Source organism: Leptosomus discolor, chromosome 7 (genome assembly GCF_034619465.1).
Source record: "Leptosomus discolor isolate bLepDis1 chromosome 7, bLepDis1.hap2, whole genome shotgun sequence".
NCBI lineage: Eukaryota > Metazoa > Chordata > Aves > Leptosomiformes > Leptosomidae > Leptosomus > Leptosomus discolor.
Genome location: NC_141397.1, coordinates 55,647,007 through 55,674,154, shown reverse-complemented (window position 1 = coordinate 55,674,154; position 27,148 = coordinate 55,647,007). Strand labels below are relative to the sequence as shown.

General features: G+C 64.9%; 4 protein-coding genes across 4 annotated transcripts; 2 read left to right on the top strand and 2 right to left on the bottom strand.

Annotated features, from left to right (window-relative positions):
* The first annotated feature begins 3,728 nt into the window (after window positions 1–3,728).
* Window positions 3,729–6,217, top strand: CAMK2N2 (calcium/calmodulin dependent protein kinase II inhibitor 2). Its single transcript, XM_086468388.1, has 2 exons — window positions 3,729–3,897; window positions 6,147–6,217. Exons 1-2 carry the CDS (start codon window positions 3,729–3,731, stop codon window positions 6,215–6,217), a joined length of 240 nt encoding a protein of 79 aa, XP_086324514.1.
* Window positions 6,218–8,668: 2,451 nt separating this feature from the next.
* Window positions 8,669–12,856, bottom strand: EEF1AKMT4 (EEF1A lysine methyltransferase 4). Its single transcript, XM_086468112.1, has 3 exons — window positions 12,685–12,856; window positions 11,471–11,754; window positions 8,669–8,974 (listed from the first exon to the last, which is right to left on the bottom strand). The coding sequence occupies exons 1-3, from the start codon at window positions 12,854–12,856 to the stop codon at window positions 8,669–8,671; spliced, it is 762 nt and encodes a 253-aa protein (XP_086324238.1).
* A 180-nt stretch (window positions 12,857–13,036) lies between these two features.
* Window positions 13,037–16,676, top strand: ALG3 (ALG3 alpha-1,3- mannosyltransferase). The gene is made up of 9 exons (XM_086468111.1): window positions 13,037–13,187; window positions 13,601–13,700; window positions 13,799–13,946; window positions 14,795–14,955; window positions 15,106–15,226; window positions 15,546–15,751; window positions 15,957–16,033; window positions 16,248–16,392; window positions 16,499–16,676. The coding sequence occupies exons 1-9, from the start codon at window positions 13,037–13,039 to the stop codon at window positions 16,674–16,676; spliced, it is 1,287 nt and encodes a 428-aa protein (XP_086324237.1).
* A 610-nt stretch (window positions 16,677–17,286) lies between these two features.
* On the bottom strand, window positions 17,287–25,814 carry VWA5B2 (von Willebrand factor A domain containing 5B2). Its single transcript, XM_086468087.1, has 21 exons — window positions 25,676–25,814; window positions 25,085–25,246; window positions 24,546–24,771; window positions 24,288–24,442; window positions 23,692–23,823; window positions 23,445–23,569; window positions 23,127–23,303; window positions 22,934–23,044; window positions 22,608–22,810; window positions 22,210–22,324; window positions 21,942–22,127; window positions 21,679–21,838; window positions 21,314–21,603; window positions 19,939–20,164; window positions 19,506–19,850; window positions 19,289–19,426; window positions 19,091–19,210; window positions 18,792–18,869; window positions 18,513–18,582; window positions 18,194–18,302; window positions 17,287–17,895 (listed from the first exon to the last, which is right to left on the bottom strand). The coding sequence occupies exons 1-21, from the start codon at window positions 25,812–25,814 to the stop codon at window positions 17,287–17,289; spliced, it is 3,876 nt and encodes a 1,291-aa protein (XP_086324213.1).
* Between the last annotated feature and the right edge of the window lie 1,334 nt (window positions 25,815–27,148).

Sequence of the window (27,148 nt, the reverse complement as noted above, 5' to 3'; positions counted from 1 at the left end):
CAGGCTGTGCACTGAGACAAACTCATCTCACTAGTGACAATGTGCTGGCTGGCTGCCCCGGGCTCACCCACAGCACAGCTGCCGAGCAGGGTCCCTGTCCCCCAACATCTCCTCACCGTGGTGAGAAGGGCCACCACCACCATCGGCAGGTGTGGCCACCCCCACCGCCTGCATCCAGCCTGGGTCCGTGCCTCCGCTCCCGCAAAACACCCGTGCGAAGGAGCTGCCCCACCATGGCACGGGCAGCACGTACAGCAGCATCCCCACCTGGGCTTTGGCTACTGAGAGCCAGCAGCAGCAGCCAACGATGGACACATCCCTGACCTTGTGGGTGACCTTCACCGGTCCCCCACACCAGGCTGGGGATGGGTGCTGGGAGAGAGCAACGGTGCCAGCAGCAGGAGCTGGCACTCAGCAAGACCCCCCGGGCCGTGGCTGCCACCGCCGTGGAGCAGAAGTGCCGTTTCACGTTTCTTGGCAGAGCTGGAAGCAGCACAGATGGAGGCACCCGAGCCAGCCTCCAGGCAGACCTCTGCAGCCCCTGGCCCTGTGGCACCAGCCCCAGCTGACGGTACCAACAGGCCCACAGACCTGCAGCGGAGAAAGCCCCAGGTCTGGTGGCTGATGCCTTCTCCTCGCCCTCTGGCAGCCAGCTGCTGCCTGCCAGGTCACTGGCTCCATGCCTGCCAGGCCTTGGGGACCACCAGGTGCTCCCTTCCAGTCTAAGTCCCGCTGCCCGGGGTTCCCTGCAGAGCCAGGGCAGGACATGCCCCACCACAACCTGCTTGCACAGGGCATTTGTCCACTGTAAAACCACTTGAAGCACCAGTGACTGCAGGAAAAACCCTCACCTCCATCACAGCACCCAGAGCCTGCACCCGAATCCCCACCAAGGGTGCAGGGCTCAGGGGCAGCATCCACCTGTCGGTCCGGGTCACAGCAGGCACTGGTGGGCTCCAGGAGCATCGCTCAGCCTCGGGCAATCTCCATTGCCAGCCCCACTGCAGCTGGGAGCCCAGCTGCGTGCCCCCTGCACAGCCCCATATCCACCCCAGGGGGGTCACGGCCGGCCCCCAGCCCTTTCATCACCTGCAAGGTGTCCCCGCTCGGGGGCTGCAGCCCAGGTTTAAGGAGCCAGGGCAGGAAGAAACTCCTGTTTCCCTGCTCCCACAGCCCCCTCTTCCAGCTGGAGCTGGCTTTGTGTTGGACAAAAGGCTGCAAAGGAAGCGAGAAAGGAGATTACGTGGCTGCTAAAAGGCGGATAACGAAGGTGGGATGAGAGCCAGGGGAAGGAGGGCAGGCAGTCCTGCTCACCATGGGGGGATGCAACCTGCACTGGCAGGGAAAGAGGATGGAGTCCTTCTTGCATGTCCCTGCTCACCCACCCACCCACCAATCCACATGGTACCCTCTACCCCCACCCAGGGATGCAGGACCAGCAGCATCCTTGGGGAGCCAAAGACCAGAGATGTTCCAAGGAGATGCAGTGCCCAGAGCCACAGTGCTGCCCTGTCCAACCCACAGCCCAGCTGTGCCCGCACAAATCCAGCCTTCCTCCAGCCTGGGCTGGGTGGAGGGTCCCTCCCACACCCCCAAACCCCAGCCAGCCCCACGGAGCTCCCCACCCCTACCCCATAGCCAAGACAAGCAGCTCTCCTGGGTGCAAGGTACTGTACAGATACAGTTGTGGGGTAAGCAAGACCATTCCAAGGGTGACCCCTCTCAAGCCTCTCCCAGGTGCCTGCCAGGCTGGAAACCCTCTTGAAGCACAGCACCAGCCCTGCTCACATCCCACACAGCCCATCTGCTCCTCTTCTCACTCACCCCCAGCCCCGCGCGTGCCACGGCCTGCCTGTCCCTGCCCACGGGCAGTGGCACGTGGGCTTGGCGACGGGAAAAGCAGGACACATCTCAGCGTGGGCCTCTTGCCTATTTTCCCAGGCGTTTTTTTTGCAGGAGCAGAAGCCGTCACATGAAAAAGTTCAAGCTGGTTCCTCAGCAAAAGCAGGAATAAAGGCACTGCCTTGCCAGGAGAGTGGGCACCGCTGCTCTGTCCCTGCTCTGGGAGGGGACAACAGGGACTAGTGTTCTGCAGAGCCAGTCACAAAGGGAAAGGCATGGCTGAACCTTCCCAAATTAGAAGCATTTGCCCTCTCGCATGGATCAGCCCGGCTGATGCTCTTCTGCAGCACCTTTCAACAGGATCTCAGGCCTTGGAGGTGCTGGCATGGAGAGAGGGACCCAGGGCTGTCTGTAAAACCCCACTCTTGCCCCCTTAAGACACCCTGGGGGAAGATTCTCATGCAGCTGGTATGGGGCTGGCAAGTGTCATTCCCACACAGGGCTCTGGCTTCGCTGCAACCCAGCACACCTGCGCAAGCCGTGGGGCCTGGGTGCGAGGGAGCAGCAGGAACAGGGCTGCCCCATGGCAGGGTGGTCCACTCCAAACAGCTGCCACCATCATCATCCTCCTCCCCAGGTCCATAGGCCAGCCAGATCCAGGGGCCAGGGCTGTATCCACAGCTCAGACAAGAAGCAGCAGTCCCAGCCTGAGCTTAAATAGCCCCCCAGCTCCAGGTGACCAGGATGGGGAGTCCCAGGTGAGGCCAGTCGGGGCCACCAAGGCCAATTAGTGCAATCACTGCCCTGGCAGCAGAAAATGCAGGAGGAAAGGGCCAAGGTGGGTCTTGGGGCAGGGAAGTGCAGAGGGTACACAAATGGAGATCTGGGGGGACACTGGGGTCACCCTCTTAGGTCTCTCCTTGCTGACCCATGGCAGGTCCCCACAGCTCCCCTTCCCTTTGTCCGCAGAGACCCCCCCCGGGAAGGGCCAAATTGTGGGGCAAGGGGCGTCCTGGGGCACAGTCCCCATGTGGGCCACGCTCACGGGCACCTGCAGAATCACACTTGTGTGCACCCCACAGTCCTGCAAACACATGCAATGGGCACATGTGTACAAACACATGCACACGCAGGGACACACCCATGGGAGGCCAAGGGGACTGGCAGGGGCTGGGGCAGGACCAATGTGGCTCTAAGTGGGGACCCCAACACAGGGTGGGGGGCTGAGGCAGGGGGTGCTGGGCAAGAGGCACAGGTCGGGGGCTGGCTATGGAGGCCCAGCATGAGAGCTGGAGGTCTGGAGCCTGCTGGTCTGCAGGAGGCTGGGAGCTGGGTGGGGGGTGCTCAGGGGGTGGGGGGGACACCGCTGGGGCACCAGAGCGAGGTATTGAGGAGTCTGTTCGACATCACCTCGGTGTGCTGAGGAAGGGCCCAGCTGTGCATGGTGGTCCTCGAGTGTCTGACCTGGGGATACCCGTCTGCGCCATGGGGTCCCCGCTCCATAGGGGCATCCCGTGTTTAGGGACACCCCCGACTTGGGGCGACCGCCCCGGCAAGGCTGTGCCGGGGGGGGGGGGGGGGGGGGGAGGGGTGTGAACCATTCTGTGCTGGAGACAGGGCAGGAACTGGGGCGAGGCGGGGGTGTCCCCATCCCAACCGGGCGGGCACCGGGCACTGGCCACCAGCCGCGGGGGTCCCTGTCCCTGTCCCGGCCGTGCCGTGCCGGGCCGCGGCGCTCCGGAGCCGCCCCCCGCCGGGGGGGTCCCCGCTCCCCCCGGATGCATGACTTCATCCTTCCGCCCGGGTTTCCTCCCCGCCGCCGCCGCCGCCGCCGCAGACCGGCTCCCGGCTCGGCGCGGCGCGGCTCGGCCCGCTCGGCCCCCGCCATGTCGCAGGTGCTGCCCTACGGCGAGGACAAGGTGGGCCGCTACGGCGCCGAGCCCGAGGCGGGGGAGCTGCCCTTCAGCTGCCGCCTGCAGGACACCAACGCCTTCTTCGGGGGCAACCAGGGCAAGCGGCCCCCCAAGCTGGGACAGATCGGCCGCGCCAAGAGAGGTACCGCCCGACACCCTCTTCCCGACCCCCGTCTCAGCCCCACGGCATCCCCAGCGCTGCCCCGCGGCATCCCCGGGACCCCCGGAGTCTGTCCTCGCATCCCCGGCATCCCTGACGCTGGCTTTTGCATCTCCAGCGCTGCCCCACGGCATCCCCGGATTCCGTCCTTGCATCTCCGGCTCTGCTCCGGGACCCCCGGATCTGTCCTGCAGCATCCCCAGCGCCTCCCCACAGCATCCCCGGGACCCTCGGTTCTGCCTTTGCATCCCCGGCTCTGCCTTGCATCCTCCTCGGCACTGCCCCCCAGCATCCCTGGTACCTCCGGTACCGGCTCTTACATCCCCAGCGCTGCCCCACATCAACCCTCCGACTCCCGGCTCTGCCTTACATCCCCAGCACTGTCCCCTGACACCCCTGCCGCTGCCCCCCAGCATCCCCAGCACTGCCCCCCCCAGCACTGCCCCCGGCATCCCCAGAATCTCCAGCTCTGCCCCACATCATCCCCGACACTGCCTTCCAGCATTATTGGGACCCCCAGCTCTGCGACTGGCCCCCGGCACTGCCCCAAAACAGCAGGCCCCCCTGTCCCCAGCTCAGGACACCAGCACTGTGGCCCCAGCGCTGCCCCAAACCCCTCGCAACCTGGGGCTCCCCTCGGGACTACCCTGCAGCATCCCTGGGGCTGCCCCCCGGCACCTCTGCGAGTGCCCCCGGGAACCCCCGGAACTGCTTCTCAAAACCCCTGGGATTGCCCCCACATACCCTCGGACTGTCGCCCCTTGTTCCCTATAAACACCCCCCCCCCCCGCCCAGCATCACCAGGAACAGCCCCCCGCCCCCAGCCCCATAAACCTCTCTCCCTCCTGATCTCTTCCTGCCGCAGAGACCCCCATCAGCAGCCGCCAGTGATGCTGATCAACAAACATATCCCCCCCCCCCCCAGTTTACTGTCCCCTCCAGAACTCCATGAACCTATGTGTGTCCCACCCCCCCCCCGCTTTACTGCCTGTCGCAGACCCCCATCAGCAACTCCCCTGCTTCCATCAGGACCCAAATAAACGCCTCCCGCTTCCCCTGCACCCTGATCTGTCACCATCAGTCCTCCCCGGTGCCTCGGGGACCCCCGAGAACGGCCCCCACCTTCCCTGCAACCCCCACCCCACCTGCTTCGGGGACCTCCACAGGCAAACACCCCTCCTCGAGCTGCAGGGACAAAAGGGGATGGGGGTGAAAGAGAGCACACCCCCCCCCCCCCGAACAAATACACCCCAGCCCCGAGGGGGGATGAGCCGCTGCCTGCTCCACCCGCCTCCGCTTTGTGGTGGTGGCTGGGTCTAGCAGACCCCCCCCAGGGATGATGGGGGGGGGCAGTTGTCTCTCGGTGGTGATGGGGGGGGTGTCTGTCTGCTCTCCCAGTGATGCCGGTGATGGGGGGGGGGGGTGGCCAATCCACCCCCAGGGTAGCAATGCGAGGGTTGCTGACCACCGCGGTAGTGATGTTGGGGGGGGGGGGGGGGGCGGGGGTGTCTGTTCTCCACCCCCGAGGGTGATGGGGGGGATCTGCCCAGCCGGTGATGTTGATGTGTGTGTTGGGGGGTCTGCGTAGCACCCTGATGGTGATGCTGCTGGGGGTCTGTCCAGCTTCCCACTGGTGATGCCGATGGGGGGGGCTGCCCAGCGGGTGATGCTGAGTGGGGGGCTGTCTGGAGGGTGATGCTGATGGGAGGGGGGCTCTCCAGCCCCCCACGGTGATGCTGATGGTGGGGGTCCGTGCAGCCCGCCATGCTGATGGGGGGGGCTGTCCGGCTCCCCCGACGCTGGCGGTGGGGGTGTCCTGCGCAGTGGGTGATGCTGACAGGGGTCTGGCTGCCACCCCCGCCGAGCTGCCGGTGCCCCCCCCCACCCCCCCCGCTGGGTCATTACCCATTCCAGTCCTGTTGCTCTCATCAGCGCCTGCCGCAGAGAGGAGGGGGGGGTCCTTCCTGGTCTATTCCTACACCCCCCCCCTTCCCAAATCACCCATCCAGAGGCAGCCGGCTGGCTGCAGCGGGGGGTGGGGATGCTGAAACCCTGAAAAACCCCTTCGCCCTGCTCCCCAACATCTGGGGACACCCCCCTGCCCCCCATCTGGAGCGCTCCCGGGGTGGTGAGCGGGGTGAGAGCCGGGGTGGAGGAAGGGGGGGGGGGGGGGGGGGCAGATGCTGGGTGCGCGTCCCCTCGCCCACGCGCCCCCCGCCTTGTCCCCGCAGTGGTGATCGAGGATGACCGGATAGACGAGGTGCTCAAGGGCATGACGGAGAAGTCGCCGCCGGGGGTGTAAGCCGGGACCCGCCGCCAGGACCCGCAGGCCGTGCCCTGCTCCCAGCCCGCCCGGCCCCGCATGCTGGCTGGACCGCCGACCAGGAGCGGGGGGGGGGCGCCATGCCCGTGCTCCCCCCCCCCCCCCCCCCCCCGGCCCTGGGTGGGTGGGTGGGTGCGCTCTGCGGCCACCACCACAACCCCCCCCTCCCGAGCCATGCACTTTACCCCTCCGCCTCTCCCGGGGGTGGGACAACCCGCCGAGCCCCCCCACCTTGGGCAAAAAGACACCCCCTCCCTCCTCTCCGGGGAGGGGGGGGGGATCCAGCCCTCCGCGCCCCGCGGCGCGTCCCCCCCCACCCCCCCCTCCAATCCTCCTTGGCGGGGGGGCCCCGAATCCCGGGCCGGGTCCGGCCCCACGAGCGGGGGGAGCGCTGCTGTCCAGAGACATTTTTTGCTCCATCGTTTTTTGCATGAGCTTGGTGGCCCGGGCGCCCGGTCCTGGGGCCGAGGGTCAGCCCCACCACTCCAGCACGCTTCTTTTTAAACAGAAACTCCTCATATTTGTATTTTTATATCCGAATCTTTGTTAAAAACAATCTGCTGACGTTGAGATGTCGAAGTAACCGCATCAGGAAAAACAAACAAACAAAAAAAAATGGTTCATATTTTTTTCCATAAGAAAAAAAAAGAAAAAAAAGAAGAAAAAACCGAAGGGGAAAATATAAAGGGGGGGGGCAAGAGTGACGGAGGGAATGTGAGGAAAGCCAAAGGCGCAGGGAGGGGAGCGGGGACCCCTGGCCCGACACCCCCCCCCCCCCACCCCCCCCCGGCGGCAGCGGGACCGGCCAGAAGGTTTGGCAGCACCATCGGCCGCCGCAGTCCCCTCCCGGCAGCACCGGGGCAGAGCCCACCGGGGCCGGCTGCGGGTGCCAGGGGGTCCCGGCGCTGCCCCTCACTCGAGGGCGGTGGGGCCGGGACGGGGAAACAGGGAGGGCAGGGACCGGCCTGAGTCGTTGTTTTTAATTTTGTACTTTAATTTAATTTTATTTTTTAAGAAGCTTCTCGGGGGGGTCTGATGTGCATGAGAAACTCGTCATCTTTTTCAATAACCTACGAGTGGCATTTACGGGGACAACGACGCAAAAAAAAAAAAAAAAACACCATAACAAAAAAATACCAAACAAAACCGAGAAAAAAAACACCAAAAAAAAGGAAAAAAAAAAAAAAAAAGATACTTGTGTCATGATGTTCTACGAATGATCCATTGTAAATTTAAATGCCATTTTTCACTGTACTGGTGAACAAAATGCAATGAATAAAATACATTCATGTACCGAGGCAAGGCCAGCAGCCACCCGCTCCTTTCTGTCCCTCCCAGGCACTGGCTGGTTTTTGGGGTGCCTGTGGGATGGGGTGGCATGGGAAGGGGGGGGGGGGGGGGGCTGTTGACCCCGGAGTCCTTCACCGGCTCCCGGCGCGGGGGGAGCCATCGGCTGACCCACTTACACCTTTTGCCAGAAATAGCAGCCCCGCAGCTGGCACCTCTTTGGTATGTTACTGCCGTCCCTCCGAGGAGGGGTCCCCTCCGCACCCCCCGGCATCACCCACCCTGGAGGGGGGGGTTGGTGCCCAAACAGCCCCTGGGGATACTCCCGGTAGCACCCGTGCACCCGCCACGCTGGCACCCACGCACAGCCAGCGCCGCCAGCACGCGGTGACATGCCTGTCACCAGGCCTGGCACACGCGTGTCACCACGCTGCTGCTGGCCCCAGGCACGGGCGGACATGGGCCAGGTGTGCGTGGCACACTGGGGTTGTCACCACAGCCAGGAGCCGGGGGGGGACACGGGACACAGCAGGGGCAGCTATGCCACCCTGCCAGCATGTGCGCTCTGTGGTGACCCCAGCCCCGCGCTGGCGTGTCCCACCTGGGACCCCCCCACTGCCCGGTCACAGCTGGGGGGGGTGACAAGGACACAGTGCCCTTGCACACCCCCACAGGTGAGGAGGCTGGTCCAGGGGACCTGGTGTAGGACAGAAAAGGGGCAGCAGGCACCCCCCATCCTGCTCCCTGCACCCAGTGCCAGCACCCCTTATTCTGCCCCCAGCATAGCTGCCCACACCAGTGGGGGGGGAGGGGGAGTAAGGAGGGGGGGCCAGGGAGCCGCTCCCCACAAGATGGATGGGTGGAATTAAACCCGATTTGGTTTCATTACCGGCTGCAGAGCCTGGAGCCCTGGCTGCCGTCCAGCTGGGTGAGGGAAGGGCCGGGAGGGGGGACAGCATCGCCCGCTCCCTGGGGCACCCCGCTGCCCCCCGGGAGGAGGGCAAGCCCCCCGCCCTTTTCCCTGATTATTCACATCACTGGGCAGCTTGTGGGGGACACACACTGGTTCCCTGTCCCGCACCCATGACGGTGGAGCATCTTAAGGCTTTATTGCGTGAGGGGGGGTGGGGAAGCCCCTCCGGGTCACAGCTGGATGGCAAGGAGATAGTCCTCATCGTCATCATCTAGGGGGGCAGGGGGTGGCGGCGGGGCAGGGGGTGGGGGGGGCTGGTGCAGCCGTCGCCCCAGGGCCAGGTCGTGGGGGTCCAGGGGCTGCCCCTTGCGCATGATGTAGAGGAAGTAGTGGAAGGCGCCGGTGTCCCCGTCCCCACAGGCAGCATGGCGCAGGGACCAGCCGAAGGCCTCCTGGGCATAGTGGGGCTTGCGGAAGTGGGGCTGGGCGAAAGTGATGGAGAGGAAGCAGCCCCCTGGGCGCAGCACCCGGCTCACCTGTGGCAGGAGAATCCCCCGGATGGGGGGTAGGGGACAAAGTGAGGTTCACCCCTCTCTGGCAGGAATAGCCCTATCCCCCAGGGACCCCCATCATCATCTGCCAAAGATCCTCCCCCCCCCAGCCTCTCCCATTGCGCCCCCAAATCTTCTGTCCTAACCTTGCCCTCCCTGGAGACACCCACCCCAGTTCTGACATGTCCCCAAAACACCCACAGCCCGGTGGCAACGAGGAATGGGAGTTCCCACACACCACTTTTCTCTCTGCACCCCAAAACTCTTCACCCCCCTCCACAGCAGAGAGGCCTAACCTTGGCACGGGGAAAAGCTTCACCCTCCCAGGCACAGCCCCTCTGCCCCGAGTGTCATGGGACCCCCATCCCACCCACCCCTCCCTGGGGCACCCAGGGCCACCCCCCTACCAGCACCCAGTGTCTGAGGTGGCAGGGGTGGGGGTTTGGATGGGAAAGGATTCAACCCTTTTAATCACCATTTTCTCCCTGCTGGAACTAAGCCCCCGCTAACAGGATGGAAAAGAACATCAATTTTCTTGCTTGGCTTTATCCAATGTCAAAAGGCTTTTACGGCCGGCGCTCGCGTGCTCAGCATGCAAAGGCAGTGCCCAGGGCGGGTGGGCAGGTGGCCAGCCCTCCAACTGCCCCCCCACACACACCGGGGACACCCCCAGACCCCCCCGCGGCAAGGGCAGAGCGCCACTGTGGCAGGGGAGAGGGCTGGGGGCCAAGGGGGGGGCTTTCCCGAGCTCTGGTTTAATCCTGCTGGGAAGCTCCATGGCTCAGCGCTGGCTGGGGCCGGGGATGGAGGGGGGGGGACTGGCAGCCTGTGTGCATCCCCCTTGCTGCGGCAGTGGCTTTTGAACCAAACCTTAGTGGTTTTGGGCAGGAAAAGAGGAATGCATGGCCCTGCACACCCCCACCAGGCACCCAGCTCAGCATCTCTCCTGCAAAGAGCAGGATGCATTCGTCCTGGAAAGACCCTACAGCTTCCCAACTGACAGGCATGGAAGGGGGGGGGGGGGAGGTCCCCGAGGCTGGGGGCAGGCAGGGATCTCCGGCTGGAGCCCAGCGAGGCATCCCGCATCCCCACATCGTTCGTTAATAGAACACTAATGGCCGTTGCTTAGAGACGGGTGCAGGAAACCTTCCCATCCGCCTGCCAGCACGGGGGAGCGAGGGGGGCTGCTTCCTGCTCCTGCGGCCTCCCCCCCACTGCCCCCGGATTGCTAGGACAGGGACATCCCTGGGGCATCCCCGCTGGCAGGGTGGATTTTTGGGTCCTTACACCCCCGCCCAGAGAAAGCAAGACAGAGGCTGTGAAAACCTTGCCCCCTGCCATGAGAAGGGGGGTGGGGGCGAGAAGGAGGGTACCAGCCACGGCCAGATCCAAAGCGGGTGGGAACACCCAGCGAATCCCCCTGGGGATGAGGACAGCGGGGGGACTGGCCACGGGCAGAGGCCGGTGCCCAGTGATGCTGGGGCTGGGCAGGGATTGAGCAGGGGATTAAAAAGGGGGAAAAAAAAAAAAAAAAAAAAAAAGGGAAAGAAAGAATTAAATCCTCGCCGTTTGGCCAAATGACAAGGACAGGCAGCAGTGCTGGCACAGCCCGGCTGGCGAGGACAGCCCCGCTGCCCACAGGGCCTGGGGTCCCGCTCCCTGCCGGGCTCAGTGGGGCAAAGCTCAGGGGTGGGAAGAGGATGGGGGGGGTGGGGAAGCCCTAGCCACAAGCACCCTTGCAGCACCCAGTGTCCGCACCCAGGGGTGCCGGGAGGGCGCAGCAATTAATTATCCTCGCAGTTATCGCCGCGGGGCAGGGGAGGCTGCCAGGACCCGCACCCCCGCACTGAGGGGGGGGGGTTCAATCCGGTCGCTGCCTCCACCACTGCCAATTAATCAGGGCCCCGGAGGCATCGCCCGTCCCCGTGGCAACGCCAGGGCCCTGTCGATGCTGACGGGGGTTGCCATGGCAACCCCGGACCGATGATGGGGACCCCGGTTCAGGCTGGAGGAGGGACGAGAGACTGTCACAGTGTCACAGCCCTGCGAGTCATCACCTTGCCCTGGGAGGGCAGGGCCACCTCGGGGGGGGGGGGGGGGGGGGGGGTGTGCATGTGTCCCCAGGTCCCCTCCAGGCACCCTCGGGTGCCCCTACAGCCACCCGCACCAGGATGGGCCCATTTTTACTGCCACCCCTTCATATTTAGGGTGCAAATAAAGTCACCCAGCCCTCCCAGCAGGACCCGGGGTCACACCCTGCTCCATCCACCTCCCTGGGGAGAAGGTGGCAGGGTGGTGGTGGTGGGGTGTCTCCCACCCCCCAAGGGCGCCGGGAGCCCTTTTGCAGAGTAGCTGGGGCTGGGGGGAGGGGGCAGAGGCACCATCTGGGACAGGGAAGCGTGGTGGCGAGCGGACATTCACCTTCACCCACCCCAAATAGGGTTGGGGTCCACCCACCCAGCTTCCCCCCCACCCCCGTACCTCCGCCAGCACCCGTCGCATCGTGGCGGCCGCCTGGGGCGAGACATTCCAGGGGTCGGTCTCCTCCACCATGAGCACGTCGAGGGTGCCCTTCTCCAGCACGACGTCGAAGGCAGCGTCGGGGAAGGCGAGGGCGCGGATGTCCATGACAGCCCAGCGCAGGCCGGGGCAGCGGGCGTAGCGGGCGCGCATGGCCGCGATGCAGGCGGGGGAGAAGTCGATGCTGGTGACGTCGGTGTAGCCCAACTCGTGCAGGTCGTGGCTCAGGGCGCTGTTCCCGCAGCCTGCGGTGGGGTACGGCTCAGCTGGGGAGCGGGGGTGCCCATGGGCTGAGGGGGGGGGCTGCCTGCACCCCAATCCTGCTCCCTCGGACCCAGGGGCGGATGGGCTGGGGCAGCAGGTCGTCACCTTGCTGCTCATTGGCGAGTGCTGGGCTAGTTCTTAATTACCTTCCCACAAGGTGGGGGCTTTGGGCTGCTGACCCCGCAGGGTCGTGGGGTTGAGGGCAGCCCCGGTACACCGGGTGTCCCCGCAGCCCCGGGGCGGGATGGACGGGCAGGCACGGGGATGCTGGAGGCAGGGAAGAGGGGGGTCCCTAGTCTCTCCCCCCGACAGTGCCGTGGAGCAGGAGCCCGCCGTGCCTCCCCCCCGCCGAGAGCCTGCAGTGAGGCAGGGGCCAGTGGGAAATTTAGGGCAGCGTGCAGCATCTTGGGGGGGCTTAACCGGGGACGGACGGACGAAGGGGTGGCTGTCTCGGGGGACCGGCACCCTGCCCGGCCGGCGCCAGGGGGCCCCAGCAGGACACAGCCCCCCCGGTACGGCTGGAACGGGGGAGAGGCCCTCTCCCTTCCCTTCGCCGCTCCGCCGGGGCTCAGCCGCTCTCCGGGGAGGGCGAGGGGGATCCCGGGGAAAGGGGGGGAAGGGTGGATTTGGGGGCTATTAAGCGCAGCTGGCGGCGGCTGATCCGCTAACAGGATCGGCGATTACACCCGCCTAATCCTGCCTGCCCGGCCGGCGGCGGATCAGCCCGCAGGTGGGATTACGGGGCGGTTATACCGGCCCCGCCGCCTGCCCGCAGCTCCGGGAGCCGGATCGCCGCGCCGGGCGCTGCACCCCGCCGTACAGGCCCGGTGCCGCACCGCCCCCTCGCGGCTGGTACCAGCGCATCCACCGGCAGGCCCCTGAGCCCCGCCCACCCTCCACCGGGCACGTACCGAGGACGAGGATACGGTCACCGGGGCGCAGCTCGGCCTCCAGCTGCGGGAGGAACCGGGACAGCCCCCCCAGCCACTCCCGGGGCTCGGCGCCCTGCTGCCGGTACAGCGCGTCCCAGAAGCGGCGCTGCCGGTAGCGGCGGTTGGCGGCGGGCGCGCGCCGCCGCTCCATGCCGGGCGGGGCGGGGCGGGGCGGGGCAGGGCGGGGCGGGGCCGGGCGGGGGAGCACCGGGCGCCACGTGCCGCCCGCGCCCCCCACGTGCGGCTTCCGGTCTCAGCGGTTGCACCTCCTTAAGCGTTCCGGCCGGAAACGCGGAACGGTGGCGGAACGGAGCGACGCGGCGGAGCGGCCATGGCGGCGGGGCGGGGGGCGGCGGTGCTGCGGCGGGCCTGGCGGGAGCGGCGGGCGGCGCTGCTGGAGCCCAGCTACACCCCGCTGGTGGCCGCCTGCCTCTGCCTGGCCGAGGGCGGAGTCAACCTCTGGGTCATCCGCAGGGTCCCCTGTGAGTGCCGGGGCCCGGCCTGGCCCGGCGCGGCGCGGCGGGGAGCTGGCCCGGGGGTGGCGGAGCTGGGCCGGGCCCGGGACACCGCGGGGTGGGGGGTGGAGGGTGTCCCCCAGGCAGTGACGGGTCGTCCCCGGGATGCGCAGCACTGGGGGGCTCCCCCTGGAGCAGCGGGAGGGGGGGTGATTCCGCTGGCAGGGTGACAGCGCTGCTCCCGGCCCGTGGAGGTGACAGCATCCCCGGCCAGGGCGGCGGGAGGCGGGCCAGGGGTGGGCTGGGGGCTCTGGATGGGGCCGGAGCCTGGGCTGACAGCGGAACAGGGGGGCGCAGGGCAAGGCCGTGGGGTCTGGAGGCGGCGGAGCCCTTCGCGCAGTGCCCCCCTCGCCCCGCCTGACCCCCGGCCGTCCCCGCAGACACCGAGATCGACTGGAAGGCCTACATGGAGGAGGTGGAGGGGTTCGCCAACGGGACCCTCGACTACACCCAGCTGAAGGGCGACACCGGGCCGCTGGTGTGAGTGACAGAGATGGCCGAGCTCCCCGCGACCGGGGGCTCCCGGCGGGTCACAGAGGGGCAGCAGGACCCAGCCCCTCACTCCGGTCTCTCCGCAGCTACCCCGCCGGCTTCGTCTACATCTTCCTGGGCCTGTACTACGCCACGGGCCGCGGCACTGACATCCGCCTGGCGCAGTACCTCTTCGCTGGCCTCTACCTCTTCAACCTCCTCCTCGTCTTCCGCATCTACTGCCGAACCAGCAAGGTAGGGCTTGTTTTCCTGGTGGACAGCAAGTTACCCGCGAGCCAGTCATTTGCCCTTGTGGCCAAGGAGGCCAATGGTCTCCTGGGGTGCATTACGAAGAGTGTGGCCAGCAGGTCGAGGGAGGTTCTCCTCCCCATCTGCTCTGCCCTGGCGAGGTCACATCTGTAGCACTGTGTCCGGTTCTGGGCTCCCCAGTTCAAGAGGGACAGGGAACTACTGGAGAGAGTCCAGAGGAGAGCTACAATGATGAAGGACTGGAGCATCTCTCCTATGAGGAAAGGCTGAGAGACCTGGGGCTCTTTAGCCTGGAGAAGAGAAGGCTGAGAGGGGATCTTATCAATCTAAATATCTAAAGGGCGGGTGTCAAGAGGACGGGGCCAGGCTCTTTTCAGTGGTGCCCAGCGACAGGACAAGGGGCAACGGGCACAAACTGGAGCACAGAAAGTTCTGCCTCAACATGAGGAAAAACTTCTTTACATTAAGGGTGGCAGAGCACTGGAACAGGCTGCCCAGGGAGGTTGTGGAGTCTCCTACTCTGAAGATAATCAAAACCTGCCTGGATGTGATCCTGTGCAGCCTGCTCTAGCTGAATCTGCTTTAGCAGGGGGTTGGACTAGATGATCTCCAGAGGCCTCTTCAACCCCTATCATTCTGTGATTCTGTGGCCTGGAGCCAGGGGGCCTCACCAGCCTCCTCGGGCCCTCCCCTGCTCTGCTCAGTCCTCATCTGGGCAAAACAGGCTGGGCAGGAGGTCAGGGTTGGGGAGCTGAGGTTTGGAGGGGCTTGGTGGCAGCAGGGGATCCAGGACAGGCTGGTGATTGCCCTCGTGTCTCTCTGTCCCCTGCAAGGTCCCCCCATATGTTTTCTTCTTCATGTGCTGCGCCTCTTACCGCATCCACTCCATCTTTGTCCTGCGGCTCTTTAACGACCCTGTTGCCATGGCCATCCTCTTCCTCGCCATCAACCTGTTCCTGGAGGAGCACTGGTCCTGGGGTTGCCTCCTCTTCAGGTGAGGGTCTGGGAGGAGGGCAGGGGCTGCTCTCCATGGCGTGCTGCGTGCGTGAGCGAGCTCAACTCCAGGGAGGAGGCTGCGCTCCGCCTGGGGGCTGCCTGGGCACCCGTATGGCGGGTCGCAGTGGTAACGCAGCTTCCCGTTCAGCCTGGCTGTGTCCGTGAAGATGAACATCCTGCTCTTCGCACCTGGGCTTCTCTTCCTCCTCCTCCAACGGTTCGGGCTTCTGGGCTGTATCCCCAAGCTCTGCATATGTGCGCTGCTCCAGGTGGGTCCTTGCTCCCTCGACTACAGAGGCGGGTTGGCAGCACCATCAGCAGGGGATAGCGGGCTGCCCTGCCTGCATTGCGGCATCCTGCCTGGCTGTCCGGGGGGCTGGAGACCTCTGGGTGGATATACAGTGGTACCAGCATCGAGCTGGCCCCACACAGCAAGCTGGAGGTTGATAAATAATCTAATTCATGGGGCTCCCATCTTCGGCTGACTGTCCCTGTCGCCGCACACAGTGCTGGGGTTTTTGGGAGGTGGCAAGGGTGACGGAGACCTGGCTTATGGCTGCTTCAAGGCTGCTGGTGTGTCTCCGGCAGGTGGTTCTGGGGCTGCCTTTCCTGCTGGTGAACCCTGTGGGGTACCTGACTCGCTCCTTCGACCTGGGCCGCCAGTTCCAGTTCAAATGGACGGTGAACTGGCGCTTCCTCCCGGAAGAGGTTTTCCAGAATCGGACTTTCCACGCCCTGCTGCTCCTGGCTCACCTGGCTGGCCTGGGGCTCTTTGCCCTGCACCGGTGGCACAGGTGAGACCCAGGGTTCCCCACGGGTGCGGGTCCGTGACTCCCCTGCCCCCACAATGCTGCAGTTCTGGGGTTGCAGGCAGGAGTCGGGAGGGAGTTACTGTCCTGTTTTGGGGAGCACGCTGCCCGGGCATCATGACTCACAGGGGAAGGTCGGGGTGGGAAGGACTTTCAGCAGCTGAGATTAGCGTTTGTGCTTCCCTGGCAGGTCCAAAGAGAGCATCCTGGTTCTGCTGAAGGATCCTGCCGAAAGGAAACACGCATCCCCTCCCTTGACCGTCAACAATATCCTTTGGCAGCGTGGGCAGCAAGGAGGGGGGCAGAAGGCAGGCCAGGGTGGGGCAGGGAGGACCTCGGGCTCAGCATTCCCTGGCTCCCGGTCGTGCGGTGCTGTTAGGACCAAGCTGTCCTGGGGGAAGGAGCTGTGCTATATGGCTGGGGAGCTGGCTCGGGATCGCACCTCCAGCCTCCTGCGTTTGTCCCCTTAATTCCAGCGCACAGATTGTCTTCGTCCTCTTCTCCTCCAACTTCCTGGGTGTCTGCTGCAGCCGCTCCCTGCATTACCAGTTCTATGTCTGGTATTTCCACACGCTGCCCTACTTGCTCTGGTGCACACCTACTGCCAAGCTCACCCACATGCCCAAGTACATGCTGTGAGGGAGGAGGATCACCCGTCTGCTTGGCGGTCTGGGAGCAAGGGGGGCTGGTATATCCACCCTCATGCTGACCCCCAGCTTTCCCCCCCTGCAGGGTGCTGCTGCTGGGCGTGATCGAGCTCTGCTGGAACACCTACCCCTCCACAGTCTGCAGCTCCCTCTCCCTCCACATCTGCCACGGACTCGTCCTCCTCCAGCTGTGGTACGGCACGGCCCCCACACCAGCGCCGCACACTCCCGCGCCAAGCAGGAGACCCAAGAAGGCCCAGTGAGCGTGCAGCCGGCTGGACGATGGGAACTGGCCTCTGAGACTGCTCCTTCTGCCTACTCTTTCCCCACCCAGCTCCCAGGCTGCCCCCCCCCAGCCATCCGAGGAGGTCTGCAAGCCCTGGAACTGTGCAAAGGGGGCAGCGTGGGGACCCCCGACAGGCAGGACTTCCCCAATAAAGGGGGTTTTGTGTGCCCTTCCCCAGCTGCAGCATCCTCGTGCTGTGATGGTGTCGGGATGGCTGTGCCTCGGCCTGCCCCACCTGCAGGGAGGCAGAGCAGCTGCCATGGCCCGTGGGAGCTCCCTTCCCAGCCCTGGGAAAGCACTGCCTGGGGCAGGGGAGCAGCCTCTGGGGTGAGGTTAAGAGAGGTTCTGCAAAACCGCGTTGTCTCAAGGTTTGAATCACCTTGATGCAGCCCAGGGATCCATCCAGCACAGCTTTTCCTAGTCCCCTGTCTGCTCCCTCCCGTGGGAGATGGCTGGGAAGGGGGTGACCCCACACACACCAGGGCTCTGGTGAGCCCCAGCATGGCCTGAACGGGGCCTCTACCCGTAACAAACGCCTCCGCAGGCAGTGCAGAGCCAGGTGTCTTTATTGGCCCCTCCAGCGGCCGTCAAACGTTGTTGGGGTTGTAACACAGCATGTTCAGCTTGATGTTCTCGTCCCAGTGACGCAGCAGCAGGAACAAGTGCCTGGCCGCCCCTTTGAGGCAGCCCACGTTCACCCCCTCGGGCAGCCGCTGCGCCTGCAGCCACGCGTCCGCCTTGGCTGCCACCAGCTCCCACTCCTCAAAGAAGCCGGCGCAGCGATGCTCCAGCCACGCCAGGGCCACCGCCGTGGCCCAGCTGGCGCTCTCCAGGTCTTCTGGCCCCACGTCCTGCCAGCTCACACCAGCCTCGGAGGGGGCGGCCGAGTGGGGGCCGGTGTCGGACTCGGAGCCGTGCCCGCTGTCTGCCTGCGCCCACACGGCCGCGCTGGGCACCTCGGAGCAGGTGCTGCGGGATGGGGGTGAGCCCGGCTGTGGGGCTGCAGTGGGCTCCTCGCCCTCCTCGCCACCGGGCCTGGCCTCAGGGCTGTTCCTGGCCCCCGGGGATGTGGGGCTGAGGCTGGCTCGGTGGGAGGCATAAGGAGAGGCCCGTCGCAGGCGGTCCAGGGGGATCTGCACCACTTCGGAGAAGGTCTCGGTGAGCTGGAACGGCCCCCGGGCTTGCTGCAGCTGCACCTGCAATGGGGACGCAGGCGACTGGGGGGACCAGGCAGGGGCACAGACGTGCCGTGGCCCCCAGCACTCAGCGGTGGGAGCTGCAGGAGAGTCCCTGGGGCACTCCAGAAAAGCCAGCAACGGCCCTCAGGGTCGCACAAAGGTGCAGCAGGGCTGAGCAGGCACCCACTGGGTTTGCATCCTCAGCAGAGGTCTGCTGCTGGTGCTGCTGGGCAGCGCCTGGGGGGGCTCGGCTGCAACCCAGCAGGGAAGGTACCTGCTCGGCACCCCCGGGCTGGGACAGGGACGGGGTCCTTACCAGCGGGAGGTAGTCGTGACTGGCGTGGTTGCTGGAGCACTCGCTTTCCGGGCTGAGGCACTGCGGGCGCAGCACCAGGCTGGGCCCCCTGCGCCTGCTCAGGCTGAACCTGTGGGGCAAATGGGTGAGTTAACAGGAGGGGGGCAATTCCCAAAGGGCAGCTGGACCCCAGCTTGCTGCAGGGAAGGGGGCTGGAGCACCAAAAACCCGCCCTTATGCCACCGGAGCTAGCAGGGTACGTTGGACCTGCAGCACTCAAGAAGTGGCACTGTCCTCCCCTCCCCGCAATTTTTTGGCATCCCCCGCCCCTCAGCCTCACCTGGAGCCAGCGATGCTCTCCGTGGATTTCTGGGAGCCCATGGAGGTGGTGGAGGGGCTGGTTGGAGGCCCTGCAAAGGGGGAGAACTGAGCACGGGGGGGGCACCATGGTGCAGCCAGAGGTGCGTCCCACTCCCCTGTGCCGGCAAAGGCAATTTGGCCCACGTGCCCTAGGCAGCAAGGGCAGATGCTCCTGCTCTCAGCTGCCAGAAACAGAGCGCCAGGAGCACCCCCTAGTCCCCCACCATCCAGCCTTTGGCCCCTTCCACCCAGGACGCACCGTTTGAGCAGTTCTGCTTTTCCCAGCCATAGGTAGGGGAGGAGACGCTGGCCGGAGACCCGGGGGTCTCATCTTGCTCTGCAAAAGAGCAAAGCCCTGAGGGCTCCTGGGACCCTCACGGCACAGAGCTGCTGCCCCATGTCCCCTCTACAGTGTGGGGCAGGTGCCTCTCCCCTGCCACTCGCAGCGTTCCAGCCAGGACCAGCCCCACGCAGCTGCGAGCCGAGGGTCCCCAGGGACCTGCCTGAGCCCTGGGGTCCCTGGGGAGCATAAGTGGATGTAAGGGCCTGGGTTGGTACCTGCAGCAACCGGGGCCTCATCCTGCTCCTCTGCATCCCGCTGCTGACCCAGACCGGCTGAGGAGCTCCTGTGATGCCAGCTCCCTGCTGCAGCGCCTCGTGGCCGGCTGGCCGAGCCAGCTGCAAGGGATGGTGCCACCTCAGCCTTCTGTCCCCTTGCTGCCCCCTTCCCAGCACACTAGGCCCCCTCGGCTGTACCTGTGCTCCACACCTCGGTGGCTGCGAGCAGGGCTGCCTGCGTGGCACCGTCCACGGGCACCAGGCGGGTGTAGAGAGAAGGCACGTTGCAGGCTTTGCTGGTTTGCACGGCTTTCAGGCGAAACCGGCGGGCAAAACCTGCCCGGAGTGAGGCGGTTAGAGGTGGGAGGATGTCGGGGCTGCACCGGCGTGGGGGGGAACATGCACTGGCACCCACCCTGCTCCAGCTCGGCTTCCCGCTGCGCTGCGTTCTCATTGTCCCGGATGACGGAGCGTGCTGCCAAGTGGTGCAGTGGCTTGTCCCAGGCCTTGGCTGCCCACCGTGGGGGTTCCTCCCTGCCCGGCCCCTCCCGGGGCTGCAGCAGTGACTCCAGCGAGGCTGTCACTTCCCAGGACACCGGCTTGCCAGCTCGCAGAGCGTGGATCACCACCTGGCAGCGCAGGGGCGGGCTGGCATCGCCCAGGCTGGGCTCCCCTTGCTCGGGCGCCGGCGAGGCACTGAAGAGGTAGGAGGGCTCCACCAGCATGTCCCAGTCCAGGTGGGTGGGCGAGAGGAGGTTATCTGGGCAACGGCAAGACGTGGGCTTAGCAATCAGGGAGCACCCTGCTCTGTCCCCACCACCCTCGTCCCCCCCGGAGCCAGCACGCACTCAATTCCACCGCACTGGGCTGCAGCCGCAGTGCCCGGGGTCCCAGCTCATCCAGCCGCCCCTCCAGGGACTTGTTCCTCTTCTGTGACACCTTCTCCAGGGCCTGGCAGAGCCGGTGGGCGTCCAGCTCCCCGTGCGGCGAGGAAAAGCTGCGGCTGGCCAGGGCGGCGTGTGCCAGCGCCTTCTTCCGCCGCGCCAGCTCCTCCGTGCTCAGGGCCACCGTCACCTGCGGCGAGGGGGTGGCTGACGGCGAGCCCAGCAAAAGCACCGGCACAGAGCCCAGACTGCGCCAAGCCTTGATGGGGCACCTGCGGCCACGGCCGGCTGTTGGCCGGAGCCGCTGGCTGACGCCCAGCCCCGTCGGTCTGCAGACTGGCACCCAGCAGCCTCCCGGGGCGACGGGCGATGCTCGCCAGACGACTCATACCCGTGGGAAGGGCCAAAGGCACCGAGACAGGAGTTTGTGTTGCAACACATCCCCGGGGGCTGAGAGGCTGATGCCGAGTTGGCGGGAATTTTTGTGTGTGCAGGAGGGGGGCTTAGCTCAGTCGCTCAGGTGGGATGATGCTACGGTGGGATGCAGTCCCCAGCGCAGACTGATGTCCCTGCACTGACATGCTTCACCTAAAAGCGACGGCAGGGCAGCGGCACCCGTGCCACTTCTCGCCCCAGCAGCAGGGAGCCCGAGGGGGATCGTTTACGCTGCGGGGAAATCACTTACGCTTGACATTTCGGCAGCAAAGGGCACCAGCTGTGCTGTTGTGCGGCGGGAGCCCGTTACCTAACCCATGCCACTGGGAAGCAGCGTGTCCCGGAGCCGGGTGACAGCTGGCCTCACCCGGCCTTGGGGCCATCGTCATGGGATGGGGGGGCTGCCTCTCCCCATCCCAGTGACCTGGCTGGGTTTTCAACCCAGGTATGAAGCAGCAGGGATGTGGCCCATCGCTAATGAAGCATCAGGCGGCATTGGCTGAGCACTGAAGGAGCCAGGCAGGAGCTCAGCCAGCCCACCCCCTCCTCTCCAGCTTGGCAGGTTCATTATACGATGTCAGCCCAGCTATTTTCATTGGATTTCTGCAGCATCAACGAGGAATTGAGCTGGCTAGGGCGTTTGTTAACCACTCAGCTGACTACTGGCCAGGGAAGGTGGGGGACCAGCTGCTTGGTCCGCAGCTGTCCCACTCCAGCAGTGGAAAACTACCCTAGGATCCTCCTCGCATCACCCATGGCTGATCCTTGCTTAAAATCCAGGCTACAGCGCTCCAGTTTCCAGCCTGCTGGCCACATGCCCAGGGACAATGGGGCAGCGAGACCCCAGCTAAGCTGGGAGCAAGTCCTCCATGCGTGAATCCTTGCACCCCATTGGCAACCTTACCTTGGTGCCAGCCGGGGCAGAAGGCAGCGGGGCGGATTTGGTGGAGGACTCGCAGAGGGACAGGCTCTTCTGGCCTTGCTGGGAGGTGGCATCAGCACCTGGGGCTGAGGAGCCACCCTCGGGGGCTACGTCGCGGGAGCCGGTGGACTCACTGCTGGTGGAGCTGTGGGAGAGCAGCCCCCGGCTGCGGTCGGTGCTGACAGAGCAGTGCGTCAGGACATACTGCTCCTGGATGTAGGAGGGCTGGTAAATCCTCTTCCAGATGTCTCCCCCAGAAATGGGATCCGCACCTGCTGAGCAAGCGCACACCCAGTCAGCCCACGGCTCCCACACTTGCCCCCTGCCCCAGCCCCAGCCCCACTCACTCCGCTCCGACGTCTCTGTGCCCCCGGCGGAGAGCTCCAAGGAGGCATCCCTGGATCCTGGGGTGCTCCGAGGCGGCTGGCGGCTCTCCCCGGGACTGGGCACCTCCTCCTGAGAGGGGAAGGCTGAGCCCCGGGAGCCCCGGCGAGCCCCTTCCCGGCCCTGGCGGAGAGAGGGCACCACCGTCAACCTGCCCAGCATGGGGAGAAGCTGGTGGCACTGGGAACGTGCTGTCCTCCCCATACCAGGGCAGTGCTGGTCATACCAGTGGGCGCCTGTCACGGAAGCGGGAGATGCTGTAGAGGATGCAGTAGCTGATGAGGCGTTCGCCGGGGTAGAGGGCCGGGAGCTCGGTGGGTGAGAGCAGAGCCTCCATGCTGTCAGGGACGTACCAGTCAATGGTGATGTCGCTGATGGCCGGCTCGATCGCCTTCTTCAGGGACTTGATCAGCTGGGCCAGGGAGAGGAGCCAGTGTCAGACACCGCGGTGGCCCCTGTGTCCCCTGCACCCCCCGTCCCTGCCTGGGTGTTACCTTGGGCTGCAGCCTCTCGTCAGGGCTCAGGAACTCGGCGCGGCCCCGGCTCACCTTGGCCATGCCCTTCAGCAGCCATCGGCATGCCCGTGGGCCCATGCCAAAGCTGAAGCACCTGCAGGAGAGAGCCAGGTGATGAAAAGCCATGGCCCAGCCGGTGCTAGGCTCTGCAGCAGGGATGAGCAGGGGTATTTGATAGCCAGAGATGCCGCCCCAGCTGTCTGCCAGGTTGGGCCACCCCAGGGGAAGCTGAGCCAGTGAGGTTGGGGGATGTGATGGGTGAAGGACACCCTCAGGGCTGGTGGATGCAAGATTTGGGCTGAAGAAGGTGAAATCAGTGGGAACAGCCCAGGGGACATGGAGAGCACGATGACACCACCGCAGTGCCGGTGTCTTACCTGACGGTGCTGGCCTGCCTGCGCACCAGTCGGAGGATCCTGCCCGCATTGCCGGCTGCCACGTTGGTGAAGAGGAAGAGCTGGCGGGGGTAGCCGTGGTGGAGGGGCTGCACCAGCGCCCAGCCCAGGGCTGCCAGCAGGTTGGTGCCACCCATGTCTGCCCGCAGCCCGGTGAGGTGCTCGCAGGAGCGCCGCAGTGCCTCCTGCCCGCACGGAGAGCCGGCCTCGCAGCGGTCCCCCAAGCTCGCCAGCCCCGACCCCACACCAGGGAGCCGGGAAGAGGGACAGGGAGGGGCTGGTGGGGGGCTTTGCCTGGCAGCACTCACATTGCTGCAGAGGCGGCTGGATGGGAAGAGCGGCTTGACATCAGTGCCGAAGCTGGCGATGTTGAGCAGCGTCCCCGACGGGAGGCTCTTCAGGGCCACCAGCAAAGCCTCCTAGGGTGACAGCGGGGACCGGGGAGGGCTGCTAAGGACCAGCCACACAGGGAACATCTCTGGCCCCGCAGCCGTGCCTCACCTTGACCTTGTCGAGGTCAGGACCACTCATGGTGCTGCTGCGGTCGACGAGGAAGAGGACCTCACGGGTGACACTCTGCAGGTCCCCGGGGACATCCTCCACCGCCGGGCAGAAGTTCAGCATCAGCACAGGGTTGGGGAAGATGTCTTTGTGAAAACGCTTCTGCACGAAAGCCACCTGCAAGCCAGGTGGGCCAGGGGGTTTCTCACACCCCCCTAGCCCATGCCGAAGTCTTCCTCATGCCCATCCCACTGGCTCCCCCCCTTCTTCCTTCTCCTCCTCCTTCCCACCAGGCTGGCAGTGGCCATTCCCTGTCACCTGTCTCTCGCCGCTGCTGTCCTTCCTGGCGATCCGTATGTAATCCCGGCGGCTCCGGATGTGAGCCTCATACTCAGGGTATGTCATGGTGCCATCCTCCATCACCAGGTGGGGGTGGTGGGGCTCTGGGGGGCACAGGGGGGGTTGGGAGCCACCCTGTGCTGCAGGAGGCTGGGGGATGCTCCAGATGCTTTTGGGGCAATGCCCCGTCTTCCCCAAACCCATTGAGGGCACCGTCCCCCCTCACCGCAGGGGTAGAGGATGATCTCCAAGTCCCTGTCGTAGCGATGGGGCTCGGCCAGGGTGACGCAGGTGGTGGTGGCAGAGCTGGCCCAGGGGTCAGCATCGGCTCGCAGGGCGTGGGATGGGCTCTCCAGCCCTGTGGGGAGGAGGAGGAGGCGGGGTAGCCCCTCTTATCCCCCCACCTTGTCCCCCCACCCGCTGGGCTCTGCACCTGTGCCAGACCCAGCACAGCATCAGCGGCTGCTCCCTGCCAGCTCTAATGGGATTAACTGGGCCAGTGGCCAGGAGCACATCCCCACTGATCTGCATCCCCTCCTTGCCTGTCCTCTCCCCAGTTCATTGCATCTCCCCGGGGAAGGAGGCTGATGACACAGAGCTGCCCAAAGCCACACACGGGGTGACTTTTGGGGGTTCTAGCCCTGGAGTTGGGATGGGGAAAGGGCTTCCTTGTGTGTAGGGAGTGCAAGAGGATGCCCGGGGAAGGGGGCTTGCATCCTCCTAGGAACATGGAGGGTCCAGGGGAACACCATCCTGGGGGGACATTGCCCACATTTTGGGGAAGTTTTCCCCAATCGACACTGCCCAGAGCCACCCCCCTACCTGCCAGCAAGCAGGGGCCCTTCACCAGCAGCTCGAAGGCAAACTCGTAAGGAAAAGGGTTGTAGGGCTGTCCCCGAAAGATGTCCACACTCTCCACAGGCACCACGGGGGATGGCTGGGTCCGGGCACCCGGCCCCCCAAAACAGCTGGTGGGGCTGCAAGGGGAGAGAAGGTGATGGCTCCCACCCCCCTCCCTGCTCGCCCAGCATCGGCATCCCCCCCCGGGATGGCAGAGACTGAGGAAGCCATGAAAATCACCATAGGGCCAACCTGTCGTCACACAAGCTTGCCGGCTCGCTCTCGGGGACGGCGGGGACGCGGGGCATGAGGACAGGGGGGAGGAGGAGGTGCAGGGCCCCATCCGGCAGCGTGGCCAGCTCCTGTGCTGTGCTCAGGGTGACAGCCAGGCTCTCCGCTGGGCACAGTGTGCCTGTGACGATGATGAAGGTGGAGCGCTCCGCATCTTCATCCAGGACGAGGTGGCCTGGGCAGGGGAGGGATGGTGGGGAGATCAGTGGGGCATGCAAGATTGGAGAGAGAGGGCGTTAGTTGCACTAATTACTCTCAAAGGGGACAACAGAGCACAAGTGTAATGAGGGCCGTGCAAAGGGATGGGTAAAACCCCAGGAGAGGTGGAGGGAGGAGAAAGGGGAGGCTAACATTTCCAGCCCCAGAGACCCCCAAGACACCAGGGTGGCCTGGAAGGGGCTCTCAGCTTCCCCCATGCTTCATCCCTGCTTGTTCTGAGCCTCCCAGCCAGGAGGACCCAACACAATTCCCCATGCCATGGCACTTACCGCTGGCACAGCGGTGCGGCCGGCCGGGGCTGGGGCCGCACTGGAGGCAGCAGTCCTGTACCCGGTGCCGGTTTTGGACCTGGAACGTCACTCGCCGGCTGCCCACTGCCGCCTCGAAGCCAGCCACCACCTCCGACTCCTCCAGTGGGTAGATGAAGATGCCTGTGGGCAGAAGAGAGCCCCGAGGCAGATCCCAGCACGGACACCACCGTGACACAGTATAGCCCATGGCAGCACTGCTAAGAGCCCATCTGACTCGCAGGGTGATTTAGATGTAGGAGAATGGGGCAACATGAGGGAAGGGCCCAGAGCCTCACTAGCCCCAGAGGAGGGCAGGGAGGATGAAACCCCCCTCTTCCTCAGCCATGGGAATGTTTTTGCTCAGCCTCGCTCTTCTCCTGCCTGCAGGATGATGTTGTGTGTTGGCGGTGCCCCCACCACCGCTGGCCTCTGCCTTTGCTCCCCAAACTGAGCAAGGTTTGGGGGCTGGGACACAGGTGGGCTGGAGTTGGGATGTTCTCCAGCATGGGTGCTTTTAGGGAGTTGTACAGGCAGCCCGGGTCCCTGCCAGACCCGATAGCTCTCCCTTACCTTCCACGGGCTCCTCATAAGGGTTGGTGTACACGAGCTGAGTGGTGATGCTCAGGGAGTACCCGTTGGCACAAGCCTTCACTCTGGAGCTCTTCAGGGGCAGAGCCTCCCAGGAGGAGAGGGCATACAGGCCCGGCATGGTACCTCAGCAGGCAGCTGCAGGCAGAGGGGAGGCAGACGCTGGGTGCTCGGGGACAGGGTCTGAGGCGAAGGGGCTTGTGCACACAAGCCACTTCCATCTGCCCAGCCCGCAAGGGGTGAGCAGGTCCCCAGCCTTCCCTGTCCCAGGGATGCCACTCTGCAGCATCCACAAAACACAGAGATCTGAACCGAGGGTCTTTGCTCAGACCCTAGCACACCTGCAAACTAGGTCTGGAGCCACAGGAACCCACAGACAGCTCTTCCACCTGCAGGTAAATTAACCTGGCTGCTGGGCAGTGAAATGACTTCTCCCATGGGCAGCAGCAGTTAGGCACAAGCCCCAAGCCCTGGCAGAAAACCAGGGACTCCTAGACAGGACAGGTAACAGCCAGCCACATGCAGCCCATCTCTCAGCCACCCCACAGCAGTTTGGTGGCTCCAGAACCTCCTCAGACCATCTTCTGTGCTGGCTGGGAGAGTGTCGTCTGCTGCTCCCATCTCCATCCACCCACAGAGGTTACCAGGGTATTTTGTTTTTTTTTTTAAAAAAAAGAAGGGTGAGAAGTCCACAGTGTAACTAGGACAAAACAGTGAGCAGTGTTTGCTGGGGGTTTAATAATTAACAACAAGTTCAGCACTGCACTAGAGAGAAGCACAGAGGGGAAGAAGGCACTGCAGGGGGGGAGCAAGGCTCGGGGGACAATGCTCTTTGCCTCCGGGCAAGTAACACTCTGCTCAGAGATGGACAGATCCAGCATCCCGCCCTTTGGCAGCAGCTGTGGGAAGAGAAGCAGCTGGGGATGCCTTCCAGCCAGGGCACCAACCCACTCCACGCCTCTCTTCCCCTTGGAAAAGCCACCTGGGAGCAGCATCCCAAATGATTGCCCAAAGCCAAGGCATCTCTCTAACATCACCCCACCCAGTGCCACCAAGTATTTGCATAAAATGTTCAGGTCAGCCTTAGCCCTGCCTCTCCATGGAGAGTGTGTGTGGGTCCCGCTCCAGGCATGGGTCTACACCTCCGTGCTCTATCCCGTGCTCTATCCCCTGCTCGCCCCAAGCACCTGCAACCCAACAGCAGGGAGATCCCCATGTCACGCTGTGTGCCGGTGCTCCAGCATGCAATGCGCCTGGGGCAAGGACAAGGCCAGGTACGAGTGAACCATCTGGTGCCCCCACTCTTGTGGCCTTCGTCCCAGGAACAGCTCGTACGAGCATCGGTAAAGGGAGGCTCGGGGCGCCCTCGGCATGCGGTCACAGGGTGCCTCTCCCAGAGCATCCTTGAAAGTGGAGCAGGGCTACATCCTCGGAGGCAGCGCCAGGACCAAGCCC